The sequence below is a fragment of the Tympanuchus pallidicinctus genome, unplaced genomic scaffold (assembly GCF_026119805.1).
Source record: "Tympanuchus pallidicinctus isolate F22 unplaced genomic scaffold, pur_lepc_1.0 scaffold16, whole genome shotgun sequence".
In the NCBI taxonomy this organism is placed as follows: domain Eukaryota; kingdom Metazoa; phylum Chordata; class Aves; order Galliformes; family Phasianidae; genus Tympanuchus; species Tympanuchus pallidicinctus.
Window position 1 is genome coordinate 18823991 of NW_026294679.1, and position 23153 is coordinate 18847143.

The 23153-nt window shown below is 49.5% G+C and overlaps 3 protein-coding genes across 10 annotated transcripts in view; 2 read left to right on the forward strand and 1 right to left on the reverse strand.

Moving 5' to 3' along the window:
• The window catches only part of TLL2 (tolloid like 2), a 128049-nt gene that overhangs the window by 104175 nt on the left and 721 nt on the right, over positions 1-23153 (forward strand). The gene's annotated exons all lie outside the window — the stretch shown is intronic.
• LOC128077569 (zona pellucida sperm-binding protein 4-like) overlaps positions 1-23153 on the forward strand; it is a 55873-nt gene that overhangs the window by 1673 nt on the left and 31047 nt on the right. Inside the window, exon 1 of one of the 3 annotated variants that reach the window (XM_052676986.1) lies at positions 14720-14931. The exons of the other annotated variants lie outside the window; for them this stretch is intronic. Coding sequence (XP_052532946.1) covers positions 14754-14931 — 178 coding nt within the window. The 5' untranslated portion in view covers positions 14720-14753. Of the gene's footprint in view, positions 1-14719; positions 14932-23153 lie in introns of those variants that run through there. 3 annotated transcript variants of the gene reach the window in all.
• LOC128077571 (cytochrome P450 2C9-like) overlaps positions 575-23153 on the reverse strand; it is a 34265-nt gene continuing 11686 nt past the window's right edge. For 2 of the 6 annotated variants that reach the window (XM_052676991.1, XM_052676994.1), the window contains 6 exons: positions 22569-22729; positions 21997-22173; positions 21413-21554; positions 20834-21021; positions 20218-20359; positions 19020-19602 (listed from right to left, as the gene is read on the reverse strand). In XM_052676991.1, the coding sequence (XP_052532951.1) occupies positions 19421-19602; positions 20218-20359; positions 20834-21021; positions 21413-21554; positions 21997-22173; positions 22569-22729 (992 nt within the window). In that variant the 3' untranslated portion in view covers positions 19020-19420. Of the gene's footprint in view, positions 1158-1772; positions 2192-2388; positions 2577-3006; positions 3149-3590; positions 3768-4162; positions 4324-5788; positions 5939-6436; positions 6600-6930; positions 7140-19019; positions 19603-20217; positions 20360-20635; positions 21022-21412; positions 21555-21996; positions 22174-22568; positions 22754-23153 lie in introns of those variants that run through there. The other 4 variants (XM_052676996.1, XM_052676995.1, XM_052676989.1 and 1 more) reach the window with 4 other exon arrangements.

A 23153-nucleotide genomic window follows, 5' to 3' on the forward strand; every position in this document is an offset into this window, starting at 1 on the left:
GGAATGATACTTTGACCAGGACTGGCATTTTTCCTCCATGCAATGTAACTCCTTACTCATAGTGATTTCTCACTCTCTGTTCCTTCCTCGGTGCTCCCAGCAAAGGTATTTCAGCTGACATGTGGAGCAGAAGTGTTTATTCTCCTATGATTTCAGCAGGAGACACCATGTGAGAAATGATCACTGCACTCCATCTTTATTCAAGGGAGGTGCTGAGGGGCCACGTTGTCAGTTAGTGTTGTACCATGTAATGCTTCAGGGAGACAGAGGTGCCACAGTAAGAAGGTGCTGCCAGCCCTTCCAGCCTGTTTAGTGGCTGGGCCATAGTGTGCCCAGTACTTCTGAAGGACCTCTGGCAGCAGGCACCTTTCTGTCAACCCCCTGTGAGCAGCATACTGGCAGGGGTCCTTGCAGGCAGCAGCAGCAGTGAGTCCACTGGTGAAGCAGGCAGGGCCTCCCCCTGGGAAGGACAGTCTTGCCTGCACAGCACTGCCCACGTGCACTCTGACCTACTGTGTTGTGTGGAGCAGTGTCTGCAGGCACAGTCCTAACCCAAAGAAAGGAGCAGCTCAAGTCCTCATGAACAGATTGTTCTTTATTGGGTCATTAGCATAAACATACAGCATAGTAACTCGGTCCCTCTGCAAAGTCTGCTGCTGCTGTTGGGACACAGAAGTCCAGAGAAGCGGGTGACGGATAGCCACAGAGTCACAGCTGTGAGCAAATCAGCTGTTCAGTGGGTCTGCTGTGCTCATGGAACATATGCACAAAGTGTCATTGCAGTGGGGTGCAACATCACCTTCTGCGCTGTGTGAGGAGGAGCAGATCTGTGTTTGGTCTGCCTGGGACTTTGTCTGTGGGCTGTCCTTGCGGAGGCTTAGAGCTGGTGGGGCAAAGTTCCTGCCACTGGTTTGAGTCGGGGATGTGTAAAGGAGCAGACTGGCTGAGGAGCACAGCAGTGAGGTTTTGTGCCCCTCAGCGGGGGATAGCACAGAGCTGGTAGTAGGGAGGAATATTTCCTGTCCCACTCAGTGATGGGGTGATGCTGAGTTTGTCAGGGCTGACAACAGGCTTCACGGTGAAGTTCTGCAGGATGGCGGTCAAGAGTAAGAATATCTCCATGCGTGCCAGGCCCTCTCCAGGGCAAATTCGTTTCCCTGGTAGCAAACACAACCATTAGCACTGAGCAGCTGATGTGGAGCGGCTCAGTGTTTGTACTAAGCCCACGTGTTATGTATGCAGCTAAAGCACACGTTGACTAGATGCAGCCGCAGCAGCGAGGTGAGTGGAAGTTTGGCTGGGTGTTTGATGGCAGAACAGGAGCAGGAGAAGTGTTGAACACAGGAGGAGGCGCGGAGGGGATGGGAGAGTGAGGTGATGCAGAGGGTGGTTGAGAGCGGAGGGTTGGGGCTTTTGGACAGCGAGTGTCTGCCCATAGCCTACTTAAGAGGAGCGTGGGAAAAGTGGAGCTGCCATAGAAAGACAGGTTGGTTCAGGCTGGCTTTGATGGTTGCGTATGAAGGTGACAGGTACTTTAGAAAATGAGAACGGGTCTGCTGCGTGTCATTCCATCAGCACCTGCCAGCGGGGGTTTTGAAAAGCTGTCAGGCCCTAACCAAGGTGTCCAATGTGGCTGGGGAAGAGATCAGCTGAGAGGAATTAAACAGAGAGCAGTGAGCCCTGAGGAAGCGCTGGCAGGACTGGGCTGGGAGCATGTGTGGTCACCTGAGCAGGAGGACCACAGCTCCTGAGGGAGGAAGGCTGTGCCTTACCTGCTGAGAAGGGAATGAAGAACTCGCTCTTCCTAAAGGTGCCATTCTGGTTCAAGAAATGTCCAGGATTAAACTCAGTTGGGTTTGGAAACTCCTTGCTGTCATACAGTGCGGTACTGAGGAGGGGAAAGACGGTGGTGCCCTGCAGTGACACGAGAAGAGCAGAACATGAAGGGGAGCGGCATTGGGCCACTTAATCCTGCTGCCTGCCAAGCTACGGCTGGACTTAGTGGTACGATTGTGTCAGAAGACATGAAGAAATGTGAGCACAGTGGCCCAGGCTCTAGTGGATTGCGGTCAGCTTGGTGCCTGTGTGAGGTGACACAGCTATGTTTTGTTGTGAGCGTTGCGTGTTTCCCCTAACTGGGCAGTGTACAGAGCAAGGCAGTAGAGGAGTTGGACAGAGCTAGTGTTCCAGTCTGGGCCCAGGGAGCAGCAACAAGGCATTGCATGGAAGCTAGCGAAACCGCTGGGATGTGAGGATAGAACCTTTATGAAGGCCTGAATGTGGACAAGGTCTGGCCCCAGTGTTTCTTGCTCCTAGCCTCTATCTGACAGCCTGACAGCAGTGGTGCTGCTGCTCTGTTGCCAAACCGGAGGTTGCTTGCCTGCTAACCTTGGGAATGACGTAGCCTCTGAAGTGGACATCTTTGGTGACAGCATGAGGGAGGCTCATAGGGACGAGGGTGATGAAGCGCTGGATTTCGTGGACCACTGCATCTGTGTAGGGCATCTGGGTCCGGTCAGCCACACAAGGTCTTCGTGATCGTCCTACTACCCGATCAATCTCTTCTTGAACTTTCTCTGTCGTGAGAAGCACAGCCAATAAGATGAGCGAATAAGGCAAACCCCACCCAAGCAGGTCGTCCTAAGCCGTCCTCAAATCCTGTGGGTTCAGTAGCAAATCAGTGATGTTGGGAACATTTATGTTGATTTAGGTGTTGTCTGGAATGCACCTTCTCTGCAGCCTATTCCAAGAATGCCTTATAACAACTTAGTTACACTGGAGTACTGAGATATAAAGATGTGGACACAATCAAGTCCCTGCGGGTGCATTTGCTGCTCTTGCTAGTGAAGCCAGGAGATCTCTACCAGCCACCCTAGGGTATGACAATGCAAGGACTTTGGCTGTGTATGTAGAATATGAGAGAGTAAGTTTGGGAGAGGGAAATACTCTGAGATATCTGTCAGACTCTGGGGAATTGTAGAGGGAAAAAATACTGTAGACCAGTACCTTGTATCTTTGGATATTTGAGGAGAAGCAGAAGTCCGTATCGTACAGTGGTGCTTGTTGTCTCTGTTCCAGCAATGAACAAGTCAAAGGTTGAGGTTATCAGGTTTGTGATGTGGAAGTGTGATTTGGGATTGTCTTTTTCCTAGAGAAATAAAACTGTGCTGTTTCTCAGGTTGAACTGAGCAGTGTGGCCCTTCCAGAGCCGTCGCATTTTTCTGCTAATGTGCAGCAGCCATTTGGGACCTTGCAATGCTATTAAAGAGCTGCAAGCCAGAACCAATAGCAGGCATCTTTCCAGCTCAGTGCTGTACAGTACATAGCTGCCTACTTGCCCTTCTTGTGCCACTTGCTTTCCAGTACAAGAGCTGGAAGATCTGATTGTGAGTGCCCCTGGGTAGTAGCTGGTGAGTTTACAGGCCACCAGCTATGAGCACAGTCAATCTGATTATTTCCACTGCACAGACCTGTTGCAGTGGTTGAGAATCGGGAAGGGTAAGTGCAGTGTCATTGTTGGTTATGAGAAGGAAAGTGATTCAGCACAGGCATGTTTGAGAATGAGCTGAGGCTGCGTGCTGTCTCCTTACCTCCTGCATTTTGCTGAGGAAGCAGTCAATGAAATCCTGAGGGGCACTTGGATCCAGGGAGGCTTGATGCAGCTTCACCTCCTCTGCAACAAATGCTTTTATGGCATCAGTTTCTATGATTATCTTGTTGTGTGGGCCCGGCAAATAATCCAGGATGTAGGAGAACATCTGGTACAACTGGAAGGAAAGAAACAGGAAGGTCCCTGGTGTGACCATTGCCCTAGTCTTTGTGATTAGCCAAAAGCAGGCAGGCTCAACTCCCTCAGTTGAGACAAGTAGAAGGGCTGTGGGGCTGTGCACAACTTCAACAGAGCAACTGTGACCTGCTTGGTCACAGTATGAATTCATAGTGTTATTGAACGGTTTGGGATGCAAAGGGCCTTCAAGATCATCTAGTTCCAACCCCACTGTGGTGGGGTGGAAAAGGTGCTTCTTGTTTTGAAGGTATTCCCTTTTCTGCAGCAGAGTGTTGATGGGTCCTACTGTGAAGGATGAGATGAGACTTTCCTGAGAGGAAGGCCTCCTGCTCCTCTGGCAAAATGTCCCCACTATGAAATATCTGCTGAATGTACCTGTCCCCAGTGAGAGTTGGTCAGTTCAAATACGTGGTTCATGTGGCTCATCAGGGACAGGAACTTTTTGTCTTTGTAGTCATATCGTTTCCCAAAGACGATGGAACATATGACATTGGAGACAGCGCAGCTCAGCTTGAACGTTGGGTCGAAGGGCATCCCTGTGAGTTCAGAAAAGTTACAATCTATAAAGAAGTAATGAAATAATTAAATAAAACCTACGGCTACTGTGAGTAACATGAGCTGCAGTGGACAGTGGAATTTCACAGTCTCGGAATGAAGCAGAGGGGTTCTCCAAAAGGAACTATATGTGATCCTGGCATTGTTAACAGCTTAACAGCTTGGGAATCAAATGTGCCCTAACAAGGAAGGTGCCCTAACAGACTCACAGAATCACAGAATTGGAGAGGTTGGAAGGGACCTCCAGAGATCATAGAGTCCAACCCTCCTGCCAAAGCAGGTTCCTCATGCCAGGTTGCACAAGTATGCATCCAGGCAGGTCTTGAATATCTCCAGAGAAGGAGACTCCACACTCTCCCTAGGCAGCCTGTTCCAGTGCTCCATCACCCTCACCGTAAAGATGTTCTTGCTCACATTTGTGCAGAACTTCCTAGTGCTTCACTTTCAGTCTGTTCCCCCTTGTCCTGTCTCCACACACTGCTGACAACAGTCTGGCCTCGCCACTCTGCCCCCCACACCTTAGATATTTATAGACCTGGATCGGGTCCCCTCTCAGTCTTCTTTTCTCAAGGCTGAACAGACCCAGTTCACTTAGTCTTTCTTCATAGGTTTGATGCTCCATGACTGATGATCTTTGTGGCCCTCCGCTGGACTCTTTCCAAGAGATCCCTGTCTTTTTTGTACTGGGAGCCCAGAACTGGACACGGTACTCCAGATGAGGCCTTACCAGGGCAGAGTAGAGGGGGAGGATCGTCTCCCTCGACCTGCTGGCCACCCTCTTTTTAATGCACCCCAGAATGCTGTTGGGTTTTTGACCACAAGGGCACACCGCTGGCTCATGGCCAACCTGTCGTCCACCAGGACGCCCAGGTCCCTCTCTGCAGAGCTCCTCTCCAGCAGCTCATCCCCCAACCTGTACCGGTGCATGCAATTATTCCTCCTAGATGCAAGACTCTACACTTAGTTTGTTAAACCTCATCTGGTTTCTTACTGCCCTGCTCTCCAGGTCTCACTGAATGGCAGCACAGCCTTCAGGTGTGTCAGCCAATCCTCCCAGCGTCGTATCATCACCAAACTTGCTGACGGTGGCCACAATCCCCTCATCAAGGTCATCAATGAAGATGTTGAACAAGAGCGGACCCAGTACCAACCCCTGCGAAACACCGCTAGTTAAAGACCTCCAACCGGATTCTGCACTGCCAATGATGACTCTTTTCTCTGCCAGTAAGCCAGTTCTTAACCTACCAGAATGGTTCAGAGTCATCTGAGAGGCCACCTTGCCCACTGCTCAAGCAGGGCCACTTAGAGCCGCTGCCACAGGACCACGTACCAACGTCTTTTGAGCATCTCCAAGAATGGAGACTCCACACCTTCTGCTAAGAACATGGGCTCCCTTGGCACATTCCTTTTTTTGCAAACGTAGGTGATATTAAAAGCAGATCGTACTGTTTGTTTTTGTGATCTCTTCAAGCAAGTGCTCAGCTTCCTCCTGGATCCTCTCTTCTATGCTCCTCTTCCCCATCCCAAAGTTGCGCAGAGTGGTGAGAGCAAACCGCCGAACTTGTATCCATCCCTCGTTGTTGCTGAAAATAATGCCTGCGGAGGAAGAAGAAAGGGGAAAGACCTGTCTTGGGTGTGCTGGACCTGTGATGAGTGGAGGCTCGCAATGAGAGCGAGTGCTGTCTCTGGGGGAGCACTGACACAGCATTGTATAGCACTGTGGTTTGGAAGCAACCTGCAGAGGTGCTGTAGTCCAGCAGCCTGCTTTTGGCCTTCTCCAAGACATAACCAACCTCCTTGTGAACAGCTGAACCCTTGCATCCACACAGAATTTCCCCTACTGCAACGTGGCTCCGTTGCTTCTTGCCCTTTGCTGTGCACACATGAGCCCAGTCTGGCTCCATGTCTCTCTTACACACTTCACGTGGTGGAAGCCAGAGATTGAGGGCTGCCCTGCCTTCCCTTGTTGCAGTGGGACCCACCCTCTTCTCTCTGACTGCCCTCATACGTGCATCATTTGCTCCAGCCCTCATCTGCCCTACTTGTCCTCAGTGCTTCTCCTTTCCTCAGGGGAAGCTCAGTCAGTGAACATACCTAATCCTTTGTTAGTCCGCTCTGCCATTGGCATGTGTCCTCTGGCAGCAAACTCATCCGCACGATCAATCAAGGCTTCTTTCACCACCTCGTATCCAGACAGCACCACTACTGGACTTGAACCCAGTTGCACTGAGAAGACCGGCCCGTATTTTTCAGAGAGCTGTCAAAATGCAAGAGAGAGCGTGGCTGTGGAGCAGGTAAAGAGGAGGGGTTGAAAAGTGATCAGGCTGCTGCTGCCTCGTGCTGCAAGCTGGGCAGCCTCACAGACCTGCAGTGTTAAGTGAGGCCTGGTCCTCTCAAGACAAACATCAGTGAGCCATCAGCCCCACAACAAGGGCGGAAGCAACGAGGGGGCAGCTGAGATCCCCAGGGCTTTTCTGCTCCTTGCCCATTGCCACTCAGCAATTTACAGCCACACATCGTCCCCATGCACACAGCCCACACATTCCTCACCCTCAGCAGAAACTGAGAGGAAAGAAGGGAGTCCTTACCTTCTCAAGAGTTTTGGCTAAATCCTTTGGTTTCACCTGCAGTAAGTTCCCTACGATGGGAAGGGGAGCTGGTCCCTCAGGCATCTTCCCCTTTCCAGACCTTTTTCTCCATTGCACGATGGAGAGCAGGCAAGCCACACAAATCAGGAGGACAACGCTTGCTGCTCCCAGGAGCAACATTTCCGAGGTGGACAGGAGCTTCTGATTGTGCTGTTGTGGCTGCCTGTGCCCCTTTATATACTGAAGGCTTCTGCTTTGTTAGGTGAACAAGAAGTTTTCAATCACATGGCTGAGTTACTTGATACTACTTATCAATCATTGGATTTTTCCCTGTGTTGCGAAATCAGGATGTATCAGATATGCTTTGCTGATTAAAGACACACCTCATGTCAAAGAACTGCAGAGGCCAACAAAGTTCAAGTATCTTCATGTCTGCTAATATGGCTACTTATTTCACTCCCAGTTTATTGTTACAGAGTTCATACTATGAATGTGGTGTTCCACTTGAGGTGCTCCCAGAAGTCTTCTGTTGTATATGTTGTATAGCATCGTTGCTGTAAGTGTTTTCTATTATTCAGCACAGTTTCTACTAGTTCTCATTAGGGGAAACCACCTGTGTTGTTACTGTTACTGTCTTCCTGACACCAATGGTTGTGGTCACACTTCTTGCAGACAGTGCAGCAGACCAGAGCCAGGAGTATATAAGGGAAACCATCTCTTTTCATGCATGCACAGCTGCCTACTTATCCATCAGTTGCAAGCAGGAGACTGCTTCCATGCTTCCTGTCACGGAGTTGACCAGATCAATCTATGTCCGTGACAGGGGCGACAGGCCTCTGTCCTCCCCCCCCCCACCCCAGTACCACAAGAATGGGAAGGAAGGAAGGGAGGAAAAGAGCAGCGGCAACAATCTATGGAGGAAAACTTATTTTACTATAATATCGGAATACAAGATAACACAATATATACAATTTAATTGAAATTGAGATTAATAAATCAGACAAGATGAGAGAGAGAGTTCCCGGGACCGATTCAAACCTGAAAAGCTTGGAACGGCCAGGAAAGCACCCTCCAGCACCCACTGCCAGGCAGCAAGAGAGCGCCCCCCTCCACCCGGAAGGGCCAGATCCCGTGACTGCAGTAATGTACAGGGATAGGTAGCTGGGATTGGGGCAGTGACACTTTAATGCCCCGTACACTACATGATGTTTTGATGTGGAATACTGAAACCCAAAATAAAACAAACAAACATAGAACCATGACATTCCACCCCTTATTCTACATCGTTACATCATGCTTAAAATATATGTATACATATATACAAACAAAAAATGATTACAATGCATTACACACACACGACTATATATATATACATATACACATAGAATTAGTAACTGCACTCCCCTGGCATCAAGTTTCCCTGTGGTACACACTGGACATCCCCATTCTTTTGCATTACCCACCAAGTGCCTCCTGGTCCCTGGGCAAAAACTGTACCACGGAGAGGTTTGCCCTTTCCAGAGGCTGGAAGAACCCAAACTGCCTTTCCTAACATGTTCTTTACATGTACAACAGGGACTTTATCTCCCTCTACGGTATGTAGGGAACTGGATTGGTTAGGACCATCACGATTGATAGATCCTCTGGTATTGACTAACCAGGTGGCTTCTGCCAAATGCTTCTCCCAGTGTTTAAATGTTCCTCCACCTAGTGCTTTTAGCATCGTTTTTAACAATCCATTGTATCGTTCAATTTTACCAGAGGCTGGTGCATGATAGGGAATATGGTAAATCCACTCAATGCCATGATCTTTGGCCCAAGTATTTACAAGAGAATTTTTGAAATGAGTCCCGTTATCTGACTCAATCCTTTCTGGGGTGCCATGTCGCCACAGGACTTGTTTCTCAAGCCCTAATATGGTGTTTCGGGCAGTAGCATGGGGTACTGCATATGTTTCAAGCCACCCAGTGGTTGCCTCCACCATAGTAAGCACATAATGCTTACCATTGCGAGATCGTGGCAAGGTGATATAATCAACCTGCCATGCCTCCCCATATTTGTACTTTTGCCATCGCCCTTCCTCCCACAGAGGTTTCATCCTCTTGGCTTGTTTGATGATGGCACATGTTTCACAGTTATGAATAACTTGTGCAATGGCATCCATAGTTAAGTCCACCCCTCGGTCTCTGGCCCATTTGTATGTTGCATCTCTCCCTTGATGACCTGAGGTCTCATGGGCCCACCGAGCCAGAAATAATTCACCCTTGTTCTGCCAGTCCAGGTCTATTTGAGCCACCTCAATTTTGGCAGCTCGGTCTACCTGATGGTTATTTTTCTGTTCTTCAGTAGCCCGACTCTTGGGCACATGAGCATCTACATGGCGCACCTTTACAACCATATTCTTTATTCGGGCAGCTATGTCTTTCCACAGTTCAGCAGCCCAAATAGGTTTACCCCTTCTTTGCCAGTTATTTTGCTCCCACTGCTGTAACCACCCCCATAAGGCATTTGCTACCATCCATGAGTCAGTGTAAAGATAGAGCATTGGCCACCTCTCCCGTTCAGCAACATCTAAGGCCAGTTGGACAGCCTTTACCTCTGCAAATTGGCTTGATTCTCCTTTCCCTTCAGTGGCCTCTGCAACTTGTCGTGTGGGGCTCCACACAGCAGATTTCCATCTGCGATGCTTTCCCACAATACGACACGATCCATCTGTGAACAGGGCATATTTCTTTTCATTCTCTGGTAGTTCATTGTATGGTGGGGCTTCTTTAGCACGTGATACCTCTTCTCCTGGTGATGTTCCAAACTTTTTACCTTCAGGCCAGTCCATGATCACCTCTAGGATTCCTGGATGGCTGAGATTCCCCATCCGTGCTCGTTGTGTAATCAGTGCAATCCACTTACTCCAAGTGGCATCAGTAGCATGATGGGTGGAGGGAACCTTTCCTTTAAACATCCAGTTCAGCACTGGCAATCGAGGTGCCAGAAGAAGCTGCGTTTCAGTACCAACTACTTCAGAAGCAGCCCGAACCCCCTCATATACAGCTAAGATCTCCTTTTCAGTTGGAGTGTAGTGCTCTTCAGACCCTCTGTACGCCCGACTCCAGAATCCCAGGGGTCGGCCTCGAGTCTCTCCTGAGGCTCTTTGCCACAAACTCCAAGTGGGACCGTTCTCTCCAGCAGCAGTATAGAGGATGTTCTTTATACCCTGTCCCATCCGTACTGGCCCTAGGGCCACGGCACGGGCTATCTCCTGCTTAATCTGTTCAAAAGCCTGCTGCTGCTCAGGGCCCCATGTAAACTCATTTCTCGTTCGCGTCACATAATAAAGGGGGCTTACAATGAGGCTGTAGTTTGGAACGTGCATTCTCCAAAAGCCCACTGCACCCAGAAAAGATTGTGTCTCTCTTTTGCTAGTGGGTGGAGACATAGCAGTGATTTTGTTGATCACATCTGTCGGGATGTGACGACGGCCATCTTGCCACTTTATGCCTAGGAACTGAATCTCCTGGGCAGGTCCTTTCACTTTGCTTCGCTTAATAGCAAAACCAGCACTCAGAAGAATTTGGATCATTTGCTCTCCTTTTGTAAAGACTTCTTCTGCTGTATCGCCCCACACAATGATGTCATCAATGTACTGCAGGTGCTCAGGAGCACTGCCCTGTTCCAATACAGTTTGGATCAACCCATGGCAAATGGTTGGGCTGTGTTTCCACCCCTGGGGCAAACGGTTCCAGGTATACTGAATGCCCCTCCATGTGAAAGCAAACTGTGGCTTACATTCTTTGGCCAAAGGAATGGAAAAGAAGGCATTAGCAATGTCAATGGTGGCATACCATTTGGCCGCTTTTGACTCCAGTTCATACTGGAGTTCTAACATGTCCGGCACAGCAGCACGCAGTGGGAGTGTGACTTCATTCAGGCCACGGTAGTCCACCGTCAGCCTCCATTCTCCACTGGCTTTACGCACTGGCCATATGGGGCTGTTAAAAGGCGAGTGAGTTTTGCTGATCACTCCCTGACTCTCTAGCTGATGAATTAACTTATGAATGGGGAGCAAGGAATCCCTGTTGGTGCGGTACTGACGCCTGTGCACCACTTTTGTAGCAATCGGTACCTGTTGCTCTTTTACTCGCAGCAGCCCCACAACAGACGGATCTTCTGACAGGCCAGGCAGAACAGACAGCTGCTTAATGTTGTCTATGTCCACAGCAGCTATTCCAAAGGCCCATCGATACCCCTTAGGATCCTTGAAATGCCCCCTTCTGAGATAATCAATACCTAGTATACATGGAGCCCCTGGGCCCGTCACAATAGGATGTTTTTTGCCAGTCCTTACCAGTGAGGCTTATCTCAGCCTCCAACACAGTCAATTCTTGAGAGCCCCCGGTCACTCCAGAAATATGGATTGATTCTGTCCCTTGGTGACTCGAGGGCATCAGAGTGCACTGTGCACCAGTGTCCACCAGTGCCTTATATTTCAGTGGTTCTGATGTGCCAGGCCTTCGAATCCACACAGTCCAATATACTCTATTATCCCTTTCCCCCCCCTGACTGAGGGCAGGGCCCCTCTATTCATTACCTGTGGTAACTGGAGCAACTGCACTGGTGGTTGATCTGCTTTGTAATTCTTTCACCCGGGCTCGTAGTACAGGAGTAGGTTGACCGTGCCACTTCCCCATGTCTTCTCCATGGTCACGCAGGTAATACCATAAGGCAATTCGCGGTGTATTACCCCTTACTTGAGCCGGAGAGCGTTTGCTTCTAACAGCTGAGATCTTTGATGGTGCACGTGAGAAGGAAGGTTCATCATCTTTAGTTAGGTGGGCTCACATAAATTTCATCATCTCCTTCATCTCCTTCATTAGACTCTTTTGATTATCCTGATCTTCATCAAGCATCTCTGATACTGCTATAGGTTTGTCACAGTTAATCAGTTGAGACATTTGCTGCCGCGTTTCATTCAGTTGGTCCGTCACTTTTGAGATGGCGGCTACAGCAGCATGAATGGGGGATAGCAACTGTTGATAGTTTTGGAGCGTAAGAATTAATTCATAAATTAAGGGTGTTCTCTGTTGTTCTTGGTATCTATCACACGCTGACATTAGTGTAGAGGCATATTTGTCCGGCGCTGTTGTTACGAGTTTCTGCCATATCTCAGGCGTTGTCCTCACTTTTTCAGGGTCGCGGTCTTGGCGTGGATGGTTAGGAACAAAGTTAGGGTCATACAACATTTCCACCACGCCTATTTCTCTTAAATACTGGATACCCTTTTCAACTGTATCCATTTTTTTCATCGCAATCTTCAAACCGTTTTTGAAGGGATATTTTTCCTTCACAGCTATTAACACTCGTTCCCAGAGGGAGGCAGCCTCATCCGAACACCGACTAATTCCTCTATCGATAGCTGGATCTCTGGCAATGGCACCGAGTTGGCGAGCTTCATTACCATCCAGAGACAAGCTGTGGGCCCCACTGTCCCAACAGCGAACCAACCAGGAAACAAGACTTTCATTCGGGTGCCGTGTAAACTCCTTTCTTGAACCTTGGATTTCAGTCATCTTTAGAGGCCGGCGAGTAGTAATAGAGATTTCTTCTTCATCATTCTCTTCTGCATGTCTCTTAGTTTTCCCTTTTGCCTTTCGTGATGGTGGTGGTTCTGAGGAGGGCCCCTCGCCTGGATCTTCCTCCACCTCCTCCTCCTCCTCTTCTCTTTTTCGTTCAAGACGCGAAGACACTCGTTTCCATTTCTTGCCCTCCACAGGAGCAACTGGTATTGTTACTGGTGTCTCCTGTGATTGATTAGATTTGACTTGGGGATTTTCCCCTTTGGCTTGAACCTCAGCTCGGAAACTCTCTCTCTCCAGAATGGTATTATATAGGGCACGGTAAGCACAAGCCAAACCCCAAATAAGTTGTACCTCCTTAGATTTATGTAAGCCGCATAGTCCCTGACTCAAATACTGGCTTAGTTTCTCAGGATCCCACAGGTGTTCAAGAGTAAAATCCCATGACACTGCGGGTCCCCATGCTTCTAAGACCTTTCTTAAACCTCTCCATATTCCCTGCCAGTCATCATTCTCTAGTTTTGGAGGAGACTCCTTATTACGAATGCGTTGGAGTACACTCAGGAGAATTAACAACATGCACACCAACATGAGTATTGATGACACACTCACCAACATGAGTATCAATTCAAGATTCGAAAAACGTTTGATAAACCGATAAGAAAAACCAGAGACTGGTCTGAACATTGTGTTGTTTGTAAAATTAGCTATTCCATTTGGGATGTAGCTGTTTGTGAAATTAGCCATTCCTTCTGGGATGTAGTTGCTTGTGAAATTAGCCATTCCTTCTGGGATGTAAATGTCAAAATTCAAATCATACCACATTGCAAGTAGGTAAAACATAGGTGTCTCCATCAGTGCCCTTAGGTAGTTATATATGAATGCAATTCCACAACACACAAGTGTGAGATGGATTATTGGCCAGTAGGTTGTGAGTAACACCATTGCTTTAAATCCTTTACCCAGCACCCCCAGGATAACAAGTGGGTTCATCACTGGTGCTTGCTAAATAGGGGTTAATGAACTGAAGCTAACAAGAGCAGGGAAAAAAAAGGAAAAAAAAGAAAAAAAGGCACTACCCAGACTAAGTAGTGCTCAAAGTTTACAAATATCCCAGAACACTGGCAGTACGCCTAATCTTTCAAGGTCAGGTTTTTCAGCACAGACACTTGAACTACTGATAATGCTCCCTAACGAAGCTCTCTAAGAGCAAAGAGAAAATGAGATTCGTTCTAAAAGCTAAAAAGCAGCTCGTGCCCCACGTTGGGCGCCAAAATTCTGTCACGGAGTTGACCAGATCAATCTATGTCCGTGACAGGGGCGACAGGCCTCTGTCCTCCCCCCCCCCACCCCAGTACCACAAGAATGGGAAGGAAGGAAGGGAGGAAAAGAGCAGCGGCAACAATCTATGGAGGAAAACTTATTTTACTATAATATCGGAATACAAGATAACACAATATATACAATTTAATTGAAATTGAGATTAATAAATCAGACAAGATGAGAGAGAGAGTTCCCGGGACCGATTCAAACCTGAAAAGCTTGGAACGGCTAGGAAAGCACCTCCAGCACCCACTGCCAGGCAGCAAGAGAGCGCCCCCCCCCACCAGGAAGGGCCAGATCCCGTGACTGCTGTAATGTACAGGGATAGGTAGCTGGGACTGGGGCAGTGACACTTTAATGCCCCGTACACTACATGATGTTTTGATGTGGAATACTGAAACCCAAAATAAAACAAACAAACATAGAACCATGACACTTCCATGTTAAGACCCTGTGTGTAGGATTTGAAGCAGTGACACCTTTAACAGAGAGCATTGTCACTGAGCTTTTTGCACTTATGCCATGGAATGCGCAATCAGTGCATCAAGAGAGGAAAACATGGAGAAAAGGCAGAACTGCGGGACTGGCCAGTGAGGGGAAGAACTCAGGGTGAGAGGAAGAGCTGGAAGGCCCTTCTGGGGCTCCAGAGTGGCGTGCACAAATGAGCTGCTCTCAGCTCTGTGTTGTGAACTCTTGACAGAAGCTGAGTTGGTGGCCTGTGGCTGTTTGCTGGAATGGGTGCAAAGCACACAGTGATGGCTTTGGAGGCAGCTTGGAGCAGTAGAAGATGTTAAACTGCTGGGTTGGGTCCACCTGGAAGCATCAGGACTTGTTCTTCCCATCTATCTCCACAGCTTAGAAGCTCCAGGCTAAGGGCAGGTGCTTCATGGTGCTTGGCAGGAGAGCAGGAAGGGTGTTGTAGGGCAGGCCATGGCTGTGTTTGGAGCTTTGTCTTTCTTGGGGTTGCTTGGTCCCCTTGCTTTGGTTGTGGGGACTTGGAGTAGGCCTTTTGTTGACCCTGACTTGTTGTTTTGTGGCCAAGGCAGCTTGCAGCTCACGTTTCCCCCAGGCTGGGAAGGGAATGCTTCCTTTGTGCTGACTGCTTGGGGTAAGTGAGGGTGATGTCAAGAGGCGTTCTGAGTGCTCCCTCATCAAATTTGAGCGTGCTTCTGAGCAGAGTGGTGCAGTTGATGCTCTCTAGGGCTAAGATGTTGACCGGATGGACCTTGATGGGCTTGAGATGTGAATGCATCAGAGGCTCAGGATGCTGGAGAAAGTTTCCTTGAAGGTCCTGTACCTGTCTGGGGTGATCCCAAGCACCAGAACAAACTAGGTGGTCTGCTCCAAACGGGCCCCTGTGTCCTAAAAATCCAATTGTATCCTTCACTGCATTAAAGGAGATGTGGCCCATAGGTCAAGGGAGGTAATTCTCCTGCTCTACTTTGCGGTTCTGAGGCCCAACCTCCAGTTCTGCATCTGGGAGCTCAGCAGCTCCCAGGATAAGAGAGTGGTGGACTTGCAGCAGGTCCAGAGGAGGGTCGTGAAAGGCCACGGCTGGAGCACCTCTCCTGGGAAGTTAGGCTGAGAGCTGTGTTTGTTCAGCCTGGAGAATGGAAGGCTCCAAGGAGCTCTTGCAGTAGCCTTCCGATACTTGAAGGGGGTTTGCAGGAAAGAAGTGGAAGGTGTGTATTGATAGGAGAAGGCGTAATGGTTTTAAACTGAAAGGGGGTAGGTTTAGGTTAGTTGTAAGGAACAAGATATTCACAGTGAGAGTGGTTCAGTGCAGCAACAGTCTGCTCGCAGGAACTGTGGATGCCCTTTCCTTGGAGGTGTTCGAGGCCTGGCTGGATGGGGCTTAGAACAACCAGGTTTATTGGATGGTGTCCCTTCCCTGTGCAGCGGTATTGGATCTGGATGGTCTTTGAGGGTGCTTCCAACCCAACCATTCTGTGATGCTATAGAATCAGGAACTCCTGCTCTGGAAGGCCCTGGACTTTCTACTTTCCTTTTTGCTTCTGAAACTCCTTTACTTGGTTCTTTGTTTAATAATTATGTTGCCAGCATGTTCAGGCAGGTTTTGATGTGCTTATCTTAACTGCTGAATACGTGCCGACATTACCATAGCAGTTTATGAAAGTTATTGCATGCCTATTCACTTGTAGTTGGTGAAAGTGGAGTTCATGGTTTTTTGCCTTGTAGAGGAGTTCATGGGAGTTTGCATTGCTACAGAGTCTCTCTGCCACCGATTCAAATCCCCACCAGCTTTTCTGTAAACTTCTTGGAACCATAGAATGGCCTGGGTTAAAAATGACCTCAAAGATCACCTAGTTTCAACCACCCTGCTATGTGCAGAGTTGCCTACCACCAGACCAGACTGCCCAGGACCACATCCAGCCTGGCCTTGAATGCCTTCAGGGATGGGGCATCCACAACCTCCTTGGGCAACCTGTTGCAATGTGTCCTCTGTGTGGAAAAACTTCCTCCTAATATCTAACCTGAACCACCCCTGTCTCAGTTTAAGACCATTTCCCCATTGTCCTATCACAGCCATTCCCGTTCTTGTTTATTTGCTCCCTTCAGGTACTGGAAGGCCATAATGCAGTCTCCCAAGAGCTTCTCTTCTCCATGCTGAATGATCCCAGTTCCCTCATCCTTTCCTCACAGGACAGGTGCTCCTGCCCTCTGATCCTCTTAGCGGCCCCACTCCAAAAGCTACATGTCTGTCCTGTACTGGGGGTCCCAGGCTGGGATGAAGTACTGCAGATGAGGCCTCACAAGAGCCAGGTAAAGGGAGATGTAATCACTTCCCTCTCCGTGCTGGTCACCTCTCTTTTAATGCAGCCCGGAACCCAGTTGGCCTTCTGGGCTGCAAGCACACACTGCTGGCTCGTGTCCAGCTTCTCATCTACCTGGACCCCCAAGTCCAGGCGAGTAGGGTTCTCTTCTCAGTACTACCTCACTCTTTGTGCCCTAATTCTAGCAAAAGCCCTGGAACTAGGAGTACTCCCAAAGTTTCTCGCTTCTACCAGGAAGATCTCAGTGTGTTCCAAGTATTCCCACCACCCTGGCGGGCACACAGGAATTTATTGACCAGAGGGGAAAACTCACAAGTGCAGTCACTCTGTCCTTTTCCTGCCAGAAGCCCTAGGCCCTTTCATGTCACAACCCATGGCTTTTCTGAGCATTCATTTCTGCTTGCAGAAGCCACGAGCAGACAAGCCTGGTTGTTCCTCTCCATCCGTGTGAAAGTCTGGGGAAGCAAGGCTCAAAGACCCTCTTTCCACCTTTCCCAGTTCCATTGGAGGAAGACCACTGGAGGCATATGTTTGGGTTTTTCAAATAACAGGCTAGCAGTGTTGTAACTTGGTCTCTTTTCTTCCGAAGTAAAACTCAAGCTTGGAGGAAATGTCACCTCTGTGTAGAATCTCCAGTAGGCTTGCTGTCTGCTCCTTCTCTTTTTGGACCTCAGTTCAGCAGGTGTCAGTGGCAAGTGCCACTCCTGCCCTCAGGGCAGCCAGCACCCCCCTTCCATGGGATGCTTGGAGAGTGTATCCCTGCTGTCTGTAAATGCCGTTCGGGCTTGGGGCTGGGCAGTGTGTTAAGTGTTGCATCTCTGTGCACAGTTGTTTTGCACAGCATACCCCATCCCTTGCATGGTGTGGGGCAGGCACACAGCATTCTCACTGGAGGCAGTCCCAGAGTGCATGGGCCATCTGGTCTGCAGTTCATAGCGGTTACTGATGGTGGTATTTAATTCCTCTTTTCCTGTCAGAGGTCTCCAGAGAACTTCTCTGCAGGTGACCACATCTTTCATGCCCTTTTTCATGAGACCCATAAAATCAGGGCGAGCCTGCATAGGATGAAGGTCAACAGCTGTCTGGGTGCCAGGGTGAGCCTGGGAGCTTGGGACGATGGTTTTGGAAGAGAAGGAGCAGCTCTGATGTGACGGTGGCTGTTCAGAGCCTTCTTTGATGTGCTCTCCTACAGCTGCCAGCATAAGACTGTGCTATGTGACAGTCATCCCAGGAATGATACTTTGCCCAGGGCTGGCATTTTTCCTCCATGCAATGAAACTCCTTACTCAGTGATTTCTCACTCTCTGTTCCTTCCTCGGTGCTCCCAGCAAAGGTATTTCAGCTGACATGTGGAGCAGAAGTGTTTATTCTCCTATGATTTCAGCAGGAGATGCCATGCAGGAAATGATTCAACAGCATCCTGGCCTGCATTCGAAATAGTGTGGCCAGCAGGAGCAGGGAGGTGATCTTCCCCCCCGTACTCAGCACTGATGAGGCCGCACCTTGAGTACCGTGTTCAGTTTTGGGCTCCTCACTACAGGAAAGATGTTGAGGTCCTGGAGCGTGTCCAGAGAAGGGCAACAAAATTGGTGAGGGGTCTGGAGCACAAGTCTTATGAGGAACGGCTGAGGGAGCTGGGAATGTTCAGTCTGGAGAAGAGGAGGCTCAGGGAGACCTCATTGCACTCTACAACTTCCTGAAGGGAGGCTGTGGTGAAGAGGGATTTGGCCTCTTCTCCCAGGGAATGAGCACGAGACGGGGTAATGGACGCAAGTTGTATCAGAGGAGGTTTAGGTTGGACATAAGGAAGAATTTTTTCTCTCAGAGAGTGGTCAGGCACTGGAATGGCCTGCCCAGAGAGGTGGTGGAGTCACCATCCCTGGCAGTGTTCAAGAGGCATCTATGCATGATGAAGTTTAGTGCTTGTGGTGGTAATGGTGATGAGGAGACGGTTGGACTAGATGATCTTGTAGGCCGTTTCCAACCTTGTGATTCTATGATTCTATGATCACTGCACTCCATCTTTATTCAAGGGAGGTGCTGTGGGGCCCGTTGTCAGTCAGTGTTGTACCATGTAATGCTTCAGGGAGACAGAGGTGCCACAGTGAGAAGGTGCTGCCAGCCCTTCCAGCCTGTTTAGTGGCTGGGCCATAGTGTGCCCAGTACTTCTGAAGGACCCCTGGCAGCAGGCACCTTTCTGTCAACCCCCTGTGAGCAGCATACTGGCAGGGGTCCTTGCAGGCAGCAGCAGCAGTGAGTCCACTGGTGAAGCAGGCAGGGCCTCCCCCTGGGAAGGACAGTCTTGCCTGCACAGCACTGCCCACGTGCACTCTGACCTACTGTGTTGTGTGGAGCAGTGTCTGCAGGCACAGTCCTAACCCAAAGAAAGGAGCAGCTCAGGTCCTCATGAACAGATTGTTCTTTATTGGGTCATTAGCATAAACATACAGCATAGTAACTCGGTCCCTCTGCAAAGTCTGCTGCTGCTGTTGGGACACAGAAGTCCAGAGAAGCGGGTGACGGATAGCCACAGAGTCACAGCTGTGAGCAAATCAGCTGTTCAGTGGGTCTGCTGTGCTCATGGAGCATATGCACAAAGTGTCATTGCAGTGGGGTGCAACATCACCTTCTGCGCTGTGTGAGGAGGAGCAGATCTGTGTTTGGTCTGCCTGGGACTTTGTCTGTGGGCTGTCCTTGCGGAGGCTTAGAGCTGGTGGGGCAAAGTTCCTGCCACTGGTTTGAGTCGGGGATGTGTAAAGGAGCAGACTGGCTGAGGAGCACAGCAGTGAGGTTTTGTGCCCCTCAGCGGGGGATAGCACAGAGCTGGTAGTAGGGAGGAACATTTCCTGTCCCACTCAGTGTTGGGGTGATGCTGAGTTCGTCAGGGCTGACAACAGGCTTCACGGTGAAGTTCTGCAGGATGGCGGTCAAGAGTAAGAATATCTCCATGCGTGCCAGGCCCTCTCCAGGGCAAATTCGTTTCCCTGGAAGCAAACACAACCAATAGCACTGAGCAGCTGATGTGGAGCGGCTCAGTGTTTGTACTAAGCCCACGTGTTATGTATGCAGCTAAAGCACACGTTGACTAGATGCAGCCACAGCAGCGAGGTGAGTGGAAGTTTGGCTGGGTGTGTGATGGCAGAACAGGAGCAGGAGAAGTGTTGAACACAGGAGGAGGCGCGGAGGGGATGGGAGAGTGAGGTGATGCAGAGGGTGGTTGAGAGCGGAGGGTTGGGGCTTTTGGACAGCGAGTGTCTGCCCGTGGCCTACTTAAGAGGAGCGTGGGAAAAGTGGAGCTGCCGTGGAAAGACAGGTTGGTTCAGGCTGGCTTTGATGGTTGCGTATGAAGGTGACAGGTACTTTAGAAAATGAGAACGGGTCTGCTGCGTGTCATTCCATCAGCACCTGCCAGCGGGGGTTTTGAAAAGCTGTCAGGCCCTAACCAAGGTGTCCAAAGTGGCTGGGGAAGAGATCAGCTGAGAGGAATTAAACAGAGAGCAGTGAGCCCTGAGGAAGCGCTGGCAGGACTGGGCTGGGAGCATGTGTGGTCACCTGAGCAGGAGGACCACAGCTCCTGAGGGAGGAAGGCTGTGCCTTACCTGCTGAGAAGGGAATGAAGAACTCGCTCTTCCTAAAGGTGCCATTCTGGTTCAAGAAATGTCCAGGATTAAACTCAGTTGGGTTTGGAAACTCCTTGCTGTCATACAGTGCGGTACTGAGGAGGGGAAAGACGGTGGTGCCCTGCAGTGACACGAGAAGAGCAGAACAGGAAGGGGAGCGGCGTTGGGCCACTTAATCCTGCTGCCTGCCAAGCTACGGCTGGACTTAGTGGTACGATTGTGTCAGAAGACATGAAGAAATGTGAGCACAGTGGCCCAGGCTCTAGTGGATTGCGGTCAGCTTGGTGCCTGTGTGAAGTGACACAGCTATGTTTTGTTGTGAGCGTTGCGTGTTTCCCCTAACTGGGCAGTGTACAGAGCAAGGCAGTAGAGGAGTTGGACAGAGCTAGTGTTCCACTCTGGGCCCAGGGAGCAGCAACAAGGCATTGCATAGAAGCTAGCGAAACCTCTGGGATGTGAGGATAGAACCTTTATGAAGGCCTGAATGTGGACAAGGTCTGGCCCCAGCGTTTCTTGCTCCTGGCCTCTATCTGACAGCCTGACAGCAGTGGTGCTGCCGCTCTGTTGCCAAACTAGAGGGTGCTTGCCTGCTAACCTTGGGAATGATGTAGCCTCTGAAGTGGATGTCCTTGGTGACTGCATGTGGGAGGCTCGTAGGAATGAGGGTGATGAAGCGCTGGATTTCGTGGACCACTGCATCTGTGTAGGGCATCTGGGTCCGGTCAGCCACGCCAGGTCTTCGTGATCGTCCTACTACCCGATCAATCTCTTCTTGAACTTTCTCTGTCGTGAGAAGCACAGCCAATAAGATGAGCGAATAAGGCAAACCCCACCCAAGCAGGTCGTCCTAAGCAGTCCTCAAATCCTGTGGGTTCAGTAGCAAATCAGTGATGTTGGGAACATTTATGTTGATTTAGGTGTTGTCTGGAATGCATCTTCTCTGCAGCCTATTCCAAGAATGCCTTATAACAACTTAGTTACACTGGAGTACCGAGAGATAAAGTTGTGGACACAGCGAAATCCCTGCCCATGGAGGGGGTTGCACAGCACAGGCAGCATCCCTTATGAGGGTGCAAGGACATTGCCCACAGATGTAGAACATGAAACAGAAAAACTGTTAGATGTGTCACAACCTGGGGAACAGAAGAAAGGAGAAAATACTGTAGACCAGTACCTTGTATCTTTGGATATTTGAGGAGAAGCAGAAGTCCGTATCGTACAGTGGTGCTTGTTGTCTCTGTTCCAGCAAGGAACAAGTCAAAGGTTGAGGTTATCAGGTTTGTGATGTGGAAGTGTGATTTGGGATTGTCTTTTTCCTAGAGAAATAAAACTGTGCTGTTTCTCAGGTTGAACTGAGCAGTGTGGCCCTTCCAGAGCCGTTGCATTTTTCCACTAAGGTGCAGCAGCCTTTTGGGACCTTGCAATGCTATTAAAGAGCTGCAAGCCAGAACCAATAGCAGGCATCTTTCCAGCTCAGTGCTGTACAGTACATAGCTGCCTACTTGCCCTTCTTGTGCCACTTGCTTTCCAGTACAAGAGCTGGAAGATCCGATTGTGAGTGCCCCTGGGTAGTAGCTGGTGAGTTTACAGGCCACCAGCTATGAGCACAGTCAATCTGATTATTTCCACTGCACAGACCTGTTGCAGTGGTTGAGAATCGGGAAGGGTAAGTGCAGTGTCATTGTTGGTTATGAGAAGGAAAGTGATTCAGCACAGGCATGTTTGAGAATGAGCTGAGGCTGCGTGCTGTCTCCTTACCTCCTGCATTTTGCTGAGGAAGCAGTCAATGAAATCCTGAGGGGCACTTGGATCCAGGGAGGCTTGATGCAGCTTCACCTCCTCTGCAACAAATGCTTTTATGGCATCAGTTTCTATGAATATCTTGTTGTGTGGGCCCGGCAAATAATCCAGGATGTAGGAGAACATCTGGTACAACTGGAAGGAAAGAAACAGGAAGGTCCCTGGTGTGACCATTGCCCTAGTCTTTGTGATTAGCCAAAAGCAGGCAGGCTCAACTCCCTCAGTTGAGACAAGTAGAAGGGCTGTGGGGCTGTGCACAACTTCAACAGAGCAACTGTGACCTGCTTGGTCACAGTATGAATTCATAGTGTTATTGAACGGTTTGGGATGCAAAGGGCCTTCAAGATCATCTAGTTCCAACCCCACTGTGGTGGGGTGGAAAAGGTGCTTCTTGTTTTGAAGGTATTCCCTTTTCTGCAGCAGAGTGTTGATGGGTCCTATTGTGAAGGATGAGATGAGACTTTCCTGAGAGGAAGGCCTCCTGCTCCTCTGGCAAAATGTCCCCACTATGAAATATCTGCTGAATGTACCTGTCCCCAGCGAGAGTTGGTCAGTTCAAATATGTGGTTCATGTGGCTCATCAGGGACAGGAACTTTTTGTCTTTGTAGTCATATCGTTTCCCAAAGACGATGGAACATATGACATTGGAGACAGCGCAGCTCAGCTTGAACGTTGGGTCGAAGGGCATTCCTGTGAGTTCAGAAAAGTTACAATCTATGAATAAGTAATGAAATAATTAAATAAAACCTACAGGTACTGTGGGTAACACGAGCTGCAGTGGACAGTGGAATTTCACAGTCTCTGAATGAAGCAGAGGGGTTCTCCAAAAGGAACTATATGTGATCCTGGCATTGTTAACAGCTTAACAGCTTGGGAATCAAATGTGCAGGAAGGTGCCCTAACAGACTCACAGAATCACAGAATTGGAGAGGTTGGAAGGGACCTCCAGAGATCATAGAGTCCAACCCCCCTGCCAAAGCAGGTTCCTCATACCACGTTGCACAAGTATGCATCCAGGCAGGTCTTGAATATCTCCAGAGAAGGAGACTCCACACTCTCCCTTGGCGGCCTGTTCCAGTGCTCCATCACCCTCACCGTAAAGATGTTCTTGCTC